Source organism: Phacochoerus africanus, chromosome 10 (assembly GCF_016906955.1).
Source record: "Phacochoerus africanus isolate WHEZ1 chromosome 10, ROS_Pafr_v1, whole genome shotgun sequence".
NCBI lineage: Eukaryota > Metazoa > Chordata > Mammalia > Artiodactyla > Suidae > Phacochoerus > Phacochoerus africanus.
Window position 1 is genome coordinate 76,119,881 of NC_062553.1, and position 13,914 is coordinate 76,133,794.

Sequence of the window (13,914 nt, forward strand, 5' to 3'; positions counted from 1 at the left end):
ACATGCTGTTCCTTCTACCTGGAATACTCTTTGCTTCTCACTTTCCCTGGCTAGTGTTTACCATTACGTTCTCACGGCAGCCTTTATCCTTCTTAAAATAAGAATGTAACAAAATTAATGGGATTATAGGGGTTCTTAGTTTTTACTTATACCCTAATAAACTCCCTTGTTGAATCTTTTGATACATTCAGGTTTCTCCCCCCCTTAATATATTAGCTCTGGAAAGATATTTATTTCCACTCTCAAGCTAAATTATAGTTACCTTACAGGAAATGTCAATCTTAAATGACTTTTTTTCACATTCTATGTGCTTCTAAGCTATAAAAAAGTTTTTAAAAAGTAAACATGGGTTGCTCACACCGATTTGTTTTCCTCTGAATTCTGGCTTCCTCTTTCCACAGAAACAGTGCACAATGCAGGTAACAGAAACACTCCTGAGAGAACATGCTCTGCCTTCACTAAGTCAAAGAGTGAGGTGATGAGGAGTCACCCTTCTGGCCTGTCCTAGCTGACTCTCATTCACCCCCATCTTCTCCCTGCCCTGCAGCATGCCTCAAATTCTGGGAAGAAATGCAAACATGCATTTGCTGAATGATTTCTAACATTTAACCCCATCGCTAGGCACCATGAGGGCTGTGAAAGAGGCCATGTACCTAGTCCCACAAAGTTTACAAAGCACCAGAAATATCTATTTTCTTTCTCTTGATCAAAGCAGCCTATGTTTTGTTTTGAACTTTGAAAGGAATAATAAAAGGTAAATAAGTCAGAAAATTACTCAAGTTACACTGTTTAAAGGTCTAGAAAAGGAGAAACAGTGATGACAGGAGAAAGGTCAGTAGAGCCTAAATAACTGTCCTTACGGCTTTGCAGGTAGTGTTGTTCAGTAAACAAGGAAGAAACTATCAAGAGGGCTGTTTAGGTTAAAGGTAAATACACTATATTAGGGGGACGAGGGTGGTAAACAATAGAAGAATTTAAGTTTTTCCACCAGAGTAAGTGGCAAATATGGATGTGTGCACACATCTCTCAGCATGAACGTATACACATACACACCCAGGTAGGCACAGAGGTATGCTCCACACTGATTCCCTTTGTTTTGCTGGAGAGAAGGAAGGCTACACTAAGTACATATAAGCATCTCGATCTTCTAAAATACAGCAAGGAAGCTACCTCTCAACTCCTCTCAAAAGCCTTTTTTTTTTTTTTTAAAGTTCTAAAAACAAAATAAAAATATTCTCACGACACTTGGCTATTACTATGTATTATGAAAGTCATAGGATGGTCTCCAGTCCTTTACTCAGTGACTATTTGCATTTACTTCTGAACTCTTTTAGTTGTTTGGTTATTTGGCCTCTCATTTTACAAGACAGGCGTTGCTAAGAGAGGACACTCCAAAAACCAGGATACGAGAAGGAAGAGAAAGCACCCCCTCAACCACTACCATTACACAGTCCGGCAAAAACAGCTTTAGGGAAAAGCAGAAGCCTTCAGGATGTCATCAAGTTACAAAATAGCACACTCATCGATGTTTCAGGTAACTTCCATTTAAAAAAAATTCAATATATGATATTTAAGAAATTAGAAAGGGTATATACTATATTTTGTTAAATTCAAGTGCTAAGCAGATTACCTGACAACTACATATAAAAGAAATACCTAAGGTACAAATTCGGTTGTAGTTTAACAAAAGAAGAAAACCCCAGACTTTAGGAATTCCCAAGTGTCAAGAAAGCAAATAGGGATGACAGGCAATTCCTAGGCCTAAAGGTTTGCTTTTTCCTCCCTTTGTTAGAGCTATTAAAAAGAAAAGGGCAAAAGTTGTTCAACAGCAAAAACAAAAGCTTTCTTTTGAATCTAAGTCTTAACCAAATTATAGCTGTTTATTGCTTAAAATAACAGAGTTCAACATTATCTTTTTATAGTTTTAAAGAATTAAATACAAAAGATTAAAAAGATCAGAGTTTCTCTACAGATTTTTATTTTAGACATAACTGATTAATTATTACCAAGTTGAGACGGAAATTTAGCTTGATGACAAAGTAGAAAATCCAAAACAAAGAATATCTTTAGGCTTTCTAAGAACATAAAATCCTTGAGAATAAAAGCAATTTTCTTTTTTTTTTCTTTCTTTTTTTTATGGTAAGAAAGGTTGAAAGAAGAGAAGATGTGACAATGACACCATTATTCTCAAAGTAATGACTTCTAAACCTTTGTCTCTGGAACCCTGACCCTGTTCATCCAAACTGCAAACCAACATCATAAACTTCCTACCAATTGTTTCCATGTGAATATTCTGCTGTCACTTCAAACTAAACACTGGGTTAAACACAACAAATTCCCAACCTTCATCCCTCATAACCTTCAAGCCGAGCCAGCTTCCTATTTTGACTTCCCAATTCCTGCCACACAGCCTTGAAACCACTGCTCTTTCCTTTCACTGTTAAAGCAACGATCCTGGTCCAGGCTCTTACTAGTGCTTGAAGAGGGTTTTTAAGTCACAATTCTCTGTCACTACCGACTTTAAAATTCTTCAATGCCAATAAGATAAAACTGGATGTGAGAGCCATCTGACTGACATGTACAATTTACTGAGATGACCCAGCTGGTCATAAGGGTGTCCTTGTCGTCCCTCACAGCTCAGTGTACTTTTTTTGAAGTCACAATTCAACCTTTTTGTGAGCAAGGCTCAGTAGCACCTGGCTTCCAGTTATCTTTCTGATTCTCTCTTCCTTTAAAGCACATGAAGGTCATGCCCCTGGGGCAGTCTACTTCTCTGGGTTTTTGTTTGTTTGTTTTTTGGTTTTGGGCTGTGCCCAAGGTGGAAGTTCCTAGGCCAGGGACTGAGCCACAGCTGTAACCAGAGCCACGGCAGTGACAACTCCGGATCCTTAACCTGCTGAGCCATCAGGGAACTCCTACTTGTCTACAAAACATGCACGCCCTTCTGTTCTTACACGCTGGCCATTCCCCTGACCAAGCAGGTCTCCTCTTAATTACTTCAGGCCCGTCCTGATCACTCAGGGCTAGGCTGAGGCCTTCTCTCTTCCCTGGATCTTGAAAATTTCCCTGAATGGCCTGGCCCACACCACTTCTAAGTTTGTCATCTGTGTCAGTAATTTGGGACTTTGCACATTCTTCTTCAGATTACTTGTTAACAAATAACTGGTGAGTTGTACATGTCTCCTCCACAACAGAACTGAAATAAAAACATTATCACCTCCAATCCCAGCAGCTATCCACTTCTCAAGTTCTTGATTTGTTATCAAGGTGTTTCCTGGGAGCTTTACACATTGTCACTACTATTCAATCAGCCTTGTAAGGCAGGTTTCCCTTTTTCTTTCTTTCTTTCTTTTTTTTTTTTTGTCTTTTTGCCTTTTCTAGGGCCGCACCCGCGGCATATGGAGGTTCCCAGTCTAGGGGTTGAATCGGAGCTGTAGCTGCCAGCCTACACCACAGCCACAGCAACTCGGGATCCGAGCCACGTCTGTGACCTACACCACAGCTCACGGCAACGCTGGATCCTTAACCCACTGAGCAAGGCCAGGGAACGAACCCGCAACCTCATGGTTCAACCCTTTTTATTTCTAAGGAATCTGAGGCTCAGAGGGGTGAAGCAAGTTTTCTCAAAGCAGAGAAATTTCAAAAATTGGAATTTGTGCAGCCCAATATGCTAGCCACTAGCAACATGGAGCTACTTAAATTCTAATTAAAATAACTTTAAATTTATTTAAATGTTAAAATAAAGATTCACTGCACTAGCAACCTTTCAAGTGACCAAGAGCCACTTGGCTAGGGGCTGCCAGGAAAAGGGCAGATACAGAGCACCTCTGTCACTGCAGAAAGTTCTACTGCACAGCATTCCTTCAGTGCTGCTTTGGGGCCGGCAAGTGTGAATGCCGAGTGCTACCACCAATGTAGCTGAAAGCATGAGGCTTAGCTGTGTCTGGATGATAGCTATCTGCTATCATCTGCTGACTATTATGAGCAGAGAATGACAGTTATTAGAATAACTTCTCTACCTAAAAAAATAACATGTTAGATGAGGGATCACTAGAAGGAACATAAAGTTATCTGGAACAATGACAAAAGAGGAAGGAATTGTTATGAATTTCAAGTGTGAAATATCATGTCCAAAACAACTATTTCTGCTGTCAAACGATCAACGTATGTCTTCAGCAGCTTCTGCTGCCAATCACTTAAGGTACCTCAGGTAGGAGAGCTGGCTGGGCACACATCTGAGTGTACCTCAGACGATTCAGCACACTTACCTACCACGGAGAAGTACTGAGTCATGCCAAATGATATGATCTAGCATTTCAAATAAACAGTTCCTATCTCCTGTCATATGCCTCTCATGTCGATTTCTGTTCATACCAGCAAAAAAGGCAGTCAGGACACCTGGAGAAGGTGTGAAGCCATTCTGCGTTTCTGTCAGTCTCTGAGACCATAAACACTATTTATTCTTCTCCTTTGTCCCTTCCCTGAGCCAGGTGCCTGGTTTGCAGCAGAAATCCCACCAAGACTTGACAGAAGACACTGCATTTTATCCACCTGCTCATCACAAGGTATGATTCCCCTCATTTTCCAGAGGAAAGTACAGAAGATGGGAGACTATGCATCTTGACCCAGGTCATAAAAGGAATTAGGTGTGGGAACTGGGCATGGAACCCAGGTCTTCATATTCTTATTCCAGGGGTTTTCACAAAAGACGCAGTCCAACTTGTCTAAATATCGGACCACACCACTCAACTCTGGGGCAGAGGACAACAAAGCACAAGTGAGGCAAATTAAGGGCAGAGTGGAGAGGACACAGTTTCCCCATCACCCCTGCTTCTATTTTTTACATTAGCACTACCGCTGTTCTCCAGATACAACTCAGGGCTACTCTAGGCAGTAAGGACACTTGGTTCAGATGGGCCCATCCCAGTCTTACAGGCCACGCCCACAGCTCTAATACTGACTCTGATGCTCCTAGGATCTGGAAGAATCAACTCAACCTTGGACACAGGAAAGGAAGAGTCTAGGGGTCCCAGATCCTAGGTGTGATGCTCCTACGATCTGGGAGAATCAACTCAACCCCTGGACAGAGGAAAGGAAGAGCCTAGGGGTGCCGTGCAGCTCTTCCCAGGAAGCAAGGAGCATCTTTACAGTTAGCAGATCAGGGAGACAGAGTCTCCCAAGATGAGAAGTGAAGAGCACGTACGATCACAAAAGAAGACGTAAACGTCATCTATCATCTGTAAGATGTGCACAGTCAAAGTATCTGGCTGATGAGAATGTAAGCCACGAGAGGATGGGGACTGTATCCTTTTTATTCACTGATGTGTCTTCAGCACATAAAGTATTCAATGATTTTTACCGAAAGAAGTAAATATGAAGGTTGTTCTGAGGACTGAGGAAATGTTATGTGAAATGCCTAATAACTAAAAGACAAATAAGTGCCTTCCCTGATTCATATCTAAATCTGAAGATCTACTGCTAAGTTTAAAAAACAGTTATAAGTAAAAGTAGCAGCAGTTACATGGCCATTATTTATCTTTGTGTAACTTCCTAGTTTTTACTCACTCTGGTAAGAACTATACAAGCACAGCTAGTTTAGGGATATACCTTCTTTCAAAATAAGTTTCCTTTTTACGAGGCACCATAAACTTTCATAGAAAATGTCTAAAATACAGAAAAATACACAGAAAACAAAATTACCCATAACCTCCCTATGCAGAGAACTGCACATAATAACATCAGATCCCCACAGAACATAATTACCATTTTATACATTTGCTGAAATCACTTTCTCTATTAGCGGAGGTCCTGACACTCCCCACCCCAGATTAGATGAATTCCTTCCTTTCCCTCCAAAGGAGCTTTAGGTAGGGCTTGGAAAGTGTCAGCATACCTCATTTAGCACCAAACTGTGCGGTGCTGATACATTTAAAATACATGTCTACAGCTCAGTGTGAATCTATTCCTACCCTTCAACACATGAAAACAGAATGACTGGGAGGACGGCCATCTCATGTGCTCCACTAACGAATGCTGAGGGGCTCACAGTGCTCTTGTCTCAGGGGTACTGGGCCACCTGTCTGATGACTCTGCAGAAGTTTCCTTCACTGCCACTATAATGGTTTCAGTATACTAGAAACTGAGTACTTTGCACCCACTGTAGTGTAAAAAAAAAAAAAAAAGTAGTCTCAAGGAAGTGCATGCATCGCTATATATGGCAGCCAGAAGAGCTTCCAAGGAAATGTTAAGGAGAACAAGGAGACAGCAACAGCTCAAAGTCTATCATGACTTCAGAGGATGGGAGAAGCACGGGAAGGGGCCCAAGAGTGTGCAATATGTGACCCCACCCCCAGAACTGCAATGGCCCCTCAAATCTCCAGTGCATGAAACGGAAGGAATGCTAACCACAGGACCCTACCCTGTCCTCTCCTCAAACCAAAGCTCAGGAGCCTGTTCTTAAAATGACTCCACCTCCAAAGGCAGCCACAGCACATCCCTCTCTGCGACCAATGCTCTAGTCCTTGGATGTGTTCATGTTACATGAAAATAATGTGGAACACTGAATTCTTGGCTTATTTCTTTGACGTTATGCTAACTGCAGTCCTGAAGGAAACCTTTTGGTCAGTCCTTATTTATCAGTTACTGGGAAGAACGCTGTTCCCGTCCTGAAATCTGCACCTACTGTTAATAAAAAGGTTTAAAAATATTCAGAAGAGAAGCTGTCACCATATAACTTTTTAAAGCACTGGTTACCAACACCAGTCTGCAGATCAACAGCGGACTATAAAGTATTTTTTGCTGTTACATGTGAAAGACTGGAACAATGGAGTTGATAGCTTTTATGACAGAAAGGTAAATCTATTTTGTGTATTTCTAACAACTCAAACATTGATTATAACCGGAATTCCATTCTGTAACCACAGGTGACCCTGGAACAACATGGGTTTGAAGTGCATAGGCCCTCATGTTAGTGGACTTTTCTCAACTGTAAACACCACGGCACTGCACATCCGCAGTTGGCTGAGTCTGCAGATGGAGAACTGCGCACTGAGGAACCCTGGATTGGGTGACTGTCTGCAAGTTACAAGTGGATCTTCAACCGTGCGGAGGGTCGGAGCCCCTAAGCCCTGCGTCATTCAAGAGTCAACTCTATAATGAAAGACGGTTAACAAAAAGAAAAAACTCCCCACTTATTTCTCTCTAGGGTGACTTTATCTTAAAGTCCACAGAGAGATCTCAGAAGGTAACAAATAAACTTACCTTATTTTCTTCAAGAAATTTCAACTTGATAGAAACATCATTGCGCATTTTATCATATTTTTCCTTATGTGCTTGGAACAGATGCTGTGATTGCTCAATCTTTGGCAGAGTGTTTGCATCACGTGGTCCAAGATTCAGTTCTTCCAAGTCAGTGCGATATGCATCGTATTCAATTCTGGAAAGAAGAGAATAAGTGAAACAAGTTTAGGAATAAAGTGGAAATATACAACAGTAACATATCATATATTAATATATAACAATCCTCATACATATTTTATACTTATGCTTTTAAAATTTTTGAAAGCAAGTATTTATAAAGAGCTATTACTATAAGCATGGAGTGGGAAGAGCTGCTCCTTAATCTCATTAACTATTGCGTTCCAAGTACAGTATTAATTGACAAGTAAAAATTTCCATAATTTAAAAATCCAGTGTTGAGACTAGCAGGATCAAAGGTAGTGATCAGTCCCTCATGTGAATTGGTTGATATTGATAAGGCCAAGCAGATGAGGGTAGTAGACTTTAGAATGACATAAACTAAGTGGTAAAAGTGGTAACCTTTAAGGGCCAGTACTCCTTAAAGTACAGGTCAGCAATGCACAACAGAAATATATTGCAAGCCATGTAGGCAACTTAAATTTTCTAGCAGTCACATTAAAATAATAAAAATAAACTTCACCTGTTTAACAGTATTATTTTACCCTGTATATCCAAAATATTTTCACTGTAACATGTAATCAATGTAACGACTTCTTTCTTTTTGTTTTTTTAAGGGCTGCACCTGTAGCATATGTGAGTTCCCAGGCTGAGGGTCGAACTGGAGCTGCAGCTACTGGCCTATGCCACAGCCACAGCAATGTGGGATCCAAGCCACCTCTGCGACACACCCCACAGCCATAGCAGTGCTGGATCCTTACCCACTGAGCGAGGCCAGGGATCGAACTTGCATCTTCATGGATACTAGTCAGGTTCTTAACCCACTGAACTACAACAGGAACTCCTAAAACATTATTTTTTTTTTTAATAAACTATTTTACTTTTGGGGGGGCTACTGAGTCTCTGAAATCCATTGTGTATTTTAAGCTCTCATCATGTCTCAATTCAGATGAGCCCCATTTTAAGTGCTCAATAGACACCTGTGCCTCTGGCTACCATTCGGGACAGCACAACTCTAGATGGATTTCCATAGTAGTATTTATAATGTGACATGGCATCTATTACAGAGCACTTACTGCCTTGTGTTCCTGAGATGCCTTCCCCTAATACTTTCCCATCACCAACTGAAACAGCTACCCCACCACTGTCACTCCGTGACTCCACAGCACCTCACAATACCTCTGTCAAGAAGGTATTAAGAAGCACCTGTGTTGAGTATAGTACTAGCTAGTGAAGAGTGACTTAGCTATTCTGTACTCAGCTACGAAGAAGCAAAGAGGCCTCTGATTTAGTCAAAATCAGCATCACAAAACTTATTGCCTAAAACTAAAGCTCTTCATTAAAGTATCTATAGTACAATTCACATCTTCTACTCTGGAAATTAATAAACAACATAAATTATATAGTATATATGACCTGAGAAAGAACACATCAGTCCCTGGAGTTCCTGTCGTGGCTTAGTGGTTAACGAACCAGACTAGTATCCATGAGGTTGCGGGTTTGATCCCTGCCCTTGCTCAGCGGGTTAAGGATCTGGCATTGCCGTGAGCTGTGGCATAGGTCACAGATGCGGCTTGGATTCCGCATTGCTATTGCTGTGGCATAGGTGGGCAGCTGCAGCTCTGAGTCGACCCCCAGCCTGGGAACCTCCATATGCCATGGGTGTGGCCCTAAGAAGACAAAAGCCAAAAGCCAAAAAAAAAAACCCAACAAAAAAACACGTCAGTCCCTCGCACTGAGCCTAACTTATTCTTGACTCATACTGAATTTAATAAACTTAATCTTTTCAGGGCCAAAAGCATATCATTTGTTCATTCATTGATACACTGCTACACTAATTCATTCAACAGACATTATGTAAACACTTTCTAGTTCCAGGTTCTGTGCTGGAAACCAAAACTTTATTTGGTCATCTTCACAGCTCATCCCCAGAGGGAAAAAGCTCTTAAACAACACAACCAAGTAAGATAACGGACACTACCATAGGGGAGGGAAGATACGGTATAGAGAGAATCAAGAGGAGGAATTGCTTAATCAGGTATCTGAAAAGGCATCTCAGGAAAAGAATTAAAACAATTAAATTTTAAAGGGTGGGGCGTTCCCATCATGACTCAGTCGAAACGAATCTGCCTAGGATCCATGAGGATGCAGGTTCGATCCCTGGCCTCGCTCAGTGGGTTAAGGGTCCGGTGTTGCTGTGGCTGTGGTGTAGGTGGGCAGCTGCAGCTTGGATTTGACCCCTAGCCTGGGAACTTCCATATGCCGTGGGTGCAGCCCTAAAAAGAAAAGATAAACCTCACAGGAAGGCAGGACTGAGACCAAGCAGGCCACAGTAAGGGAATCAGATTTAATGCAGCAGCACAAGCGATGGAAAGCCCTGGAAGAACTCTTATCTGGAAAGTGGCATGTTCTATTTGCTCCAGTGGTGATATCAGACATGGAAATCCAAGCAAGGAAACCAACCACAAGACTGAGGGCAAAAGAGAAATAAGTCACTGAACAGGACATGGCATGAAGCTAAAGTAGAGGAGACAGTTACTAAAGATTTAGGAGGCAGGACTGACGTGGTGAGAACTAATTAAGCCCCATGAGTTCTAGGGCCGAATCACATGACCACTCTACTTTGCCTTTACTGGCTCTAATGCCTTGAGCTAGTTATTTTCTTTCTGCTTCAGTTTTTCATCTCTAAATGGGAGTAATAATCTCCACAAAAAACCACATATACAAAGTACTTAGGATACCTGTTAATAATATCTTTAGAGTGCTTATTTTTTCTGCCAAGTTAGAAGAGGGTTGGCCAGAAGCAACATACTAAAAGTGATAAGAAATAAAGGAGAAAAAAGTAATGTGTGGCAACTTAATGTGAAGACAAATGTCCTTCGACAGCCTTGGGGCACACTTAAAAAGAACAGTGATTAAGAACAAAGTTATACTGCTGACCTTACATACCTTAATTTTTATTTTTTAATTAATTTTTTTAACATGGGTGTGTATTTTAATATAATGTTTTCAGATATAGATTTATTTTATTTTTAACTTTTTATTAAAGTATAGTTGATTTACAATGGTCTATCAATTCTGCTGTCCTCTCCCTTGACTGTGACATCCGGTTTGTGGAGGGTGTCAAAGCAAAACTTTTCCTGACTTAACAGTGCTCATTACCAGCAGGAAAACAAGGACACTGAGTTTTCATCACTTCAAGGCTGCCAGTCTGAACGGGGGTCATACCAATAAAGTTAGTGATAGCTGGTTACTTTATGGCTTAGATAAAACTTCTAGAGAACAGGTGTCCATGTCAGAAAGGAGTCAAGCACAACTAACTCCCTTGCAGGCACTGCTCTGGACAAGCGCTGAATGGGCTGTTAGAGGATTTTCCATACACGAAGCACCCGAAGGCTAGGAAAGACGTGTACAATACACAATAGGGAGCATTAAAAGGCCACCCGGACATCTGCCTAAATTGCCACGTTCTGGGCTGATCAAATAGGTGACCTTTGCCCTAAATGTCAGTAAATTCTGGTTTTGACAGAGAAGAAAATGCAGCTGAGAAACTTTTAATCTGGGATTCTTTTTGGATGTTATCCCTCACCAGGCAATATTTAATGTTACAACTGGTCAGTGCTTCAGCTACTTCATAAAGAGCACAGAAAAGTAAGTCAACCAAGCTAAGCTTAATGAATAAAATCATACACTGCAACTTCAATAAAAAAGAATAAATTATGAGGTGTGGTAATTATTGTTGTTGGTTTTAAAAGTATACACAGAGGTTGTCTAAAGGTTTCCTAATGATCAACTACATATACTTTGGCTTATAATTTTGTTCAAAAGTTTCAAGCGCATCTATATATTGGATAAATTAAAGATTTTCTATCACAGTGTACATTAAGTCAGATTCCTCATTATAAAATGTGAAAATTATTTTTTATAATTAGATGTGAAATTCTGAGATTAGTCCAACTCCTCTAGAGGCTTATTTTTCTCCTTCGCAAATCAAACATAAATTTTTTTGTGTATGAACAGTGACATCTAATATAACTGTCTGTCTTTAATATGGATTAATATTTTAAAAGCATGTTAGAAATAAAGGCTGAAGAGAAAGATACTACATGCTTCAATGAAATATATTTCTATAAATATATTTATATTAAATATAAAATATACTACACTAACATATATTTAGTGGCTAAAATATATTTCAGTGTAGGTAGACAATAACAAGTCAAGAGACAGAAATTAGATTCACGTAGTCCTTCACTGGGAAGCGGTAGAGGATACTTTTGGAACAAAAGAATTTTCATCTTCAAACCCACAAATATTAGGAGTTCCCATTTGTGGCTCAGCAGGTTAAGAACTGGACATAGTGTTTGTGAGGATGAAGGTTTGATTCCTGGCCTCAATCAGTGGGTTAAGGATTCGGCGTTGCCACAAACTGTGGTGTAGGTCACAGATGCAGCTCAGATCCCACATTGCTATGGCTGTGGTGTAGGTCAGAGCTGCAACTCTGATTAGACCCCTGGCCTGGGAACTTCCATATGTCACAAGTGTGGATGTGAAAAGAAAAAAAAAAAGGAAAGAAAGAAAGAAAAGGGAAAAAAACCCCACAAACATTAGAGGAGAAAATAAGAATGTGTAAAATGATTAAAGGGATAAAAGGAATAAGTATTTGTTATAAACAAATTAGAACACCATGAATAAGAAACAGAGATTTGGAAAAAAATCAAAGTTTACAGAAACAAAAAATATACGTAACAAATCCTTTGAAAAATACAGGGAATGCCCAGGGAAGGTTTTAAACAGAGGCTGGAGAACCAATTACTGGCAATGTTACTGAAGGATATCTTATTGAGAGATTTCTTCAATGTCGTTGAGAGAAGTCATATTAATTGATTCCTTCTGTTTCTTTTTGTCCACCTTCTGATTTTAATACTGTGTTAGTAAATACTTCAAACAATAAAAAAAGTAAAAAACCAAGTACAAAACCTAAATAAGGCACAGAGATCCATTTCTGTCCTTTCGCCCACCACCAGACAATCCCAGGTATTTGTCCTAATTTTCCTTCCTAAGACATTAAGAATCTGATATGTTAATACTAAACGGAAAATTACAAACACAGCACAGGATAAGAGCATCTCATTCTGTGCAAAGATCAACTTAAACAAAGGGAAAAGATAGCCTACGGACTGGGGGAAAATATTTGCAAATAATGCAACCAATAAGGGCTTAATTTCCAAAATATACAAATTACCTCATGTAACTCAATATCAAAAATACCAAAAACTGATCAAAAAGTGGGAGAAGACCTAAATAGACATTTCTCCAAAGAAGAATACAGATGGCCAATAAGCACGTGAAAAGATGCTCAACATTGCTAATTATTAGAGAAATGCAAATCAAAACTATAATGAGGTATTACCTCACACCAGTCAAAATGGCCATCATTAAAAAAATCTACAAATAATAAATGTTGGAGAGGGTGTGGAGAAAAGGGAGCCCTCTCACACTGTTGGTGGGAATGTAAATTGGTGCAGCCACTATGGAGGACAGTATGGAGGTTCCTTAAAAAACTAAAAACAGAGCTACTGTATGATCCAGCAATCCCATTCCTCGGCATCTATATGGAAAAGATGAAAACTAATTTGAAAAGATATAGGTACCCCAATGTCATGACACCACTATTTATAAGACATGGAAGCAACCTAAGTGTCCATCAACAGATGAATGGATAAAGAAGATGTGGTGTATACACACACACACACACACACACACACACACACACACAGAGGAATATCACTCAGAGATAAAAAATGACACGTTACCATTTGCAGCAACACAGATGGACCTAGAGGCTATTACACTAAGTGAAATAAGTCAGAAAGAGAAAGACAAATATTATATGATATCATTTATTTGTGGAATCCAAAAAATAATACAAATGAACTTATTTACAAAATAGAAAGACTCACAGATATAGAAAACAAACTTATGATAACCAAAGGGGAAAGGGGGAGAAGGGATAAATTGGAAGTGTGGGATTAAGAGCTACACACCACTATCTATAAGGTAGATAAGCAACAAGGTCCTACTGCATAGCACAGGGAACTATAGTCAATATCCTATAATATCTGTAATGGAGAAAATTTGGAAAAGAATATATATACACCAACTTGTACACCTGAAACTAATACAACACTGCAAATCAGCTATCATTCAAAAGAAAAAAAGAAAATTTCAGGAGAATAGAGAGGGTGTCTGTAAAAAGGCAAAGCTATATAGAGAACATGGTACAGAGAAGGTGGTAATAATTTCTTAATGCTTGAATAGGACTTATTTGTTTACAAAGTACAAAAATGTTTTGGGCAACTACCACCGATAAATTTTAAGAAAATTTTTCAAAAAGTTAATTTTCCAAGTGGCATAAAACCTAAGAATATATATACTTAAGAACAAGCAATCAATTGCAAAAAGACTAGATGAGTGTAGAGTTTTCAGAGGCATTTC

The 13,914-nt window shown here is 39.6% G+C and overlaps 1 protein-coding gene across 12 annotated transcripts in view; it reads right to left on the bottom strand.

The window, feature by feature from the left end:
* ARFIP1 (ADP ribosylation factor interacting protein 1) overlaps positions 1-13,914 on the bottom strand; it is a 101,961-nt gene that overhangs the window by 19,725 nt on the left and 68,322 nt on the right. For all 12 annotated transcript variants that reach the window (XM_047798232.1, XM_047798238.1, XM_047798237.1 and 9 more), the window contains one exon: positions 7,261-7,435. In XM_047798232.1, coding sequence (XP_047654188.1) covers positions 7,261-7,435 — 175 coding nt within the window. The remainder of the gene's footprint in view (positions 1-7,260; positions 7,436-13,914) is intronic.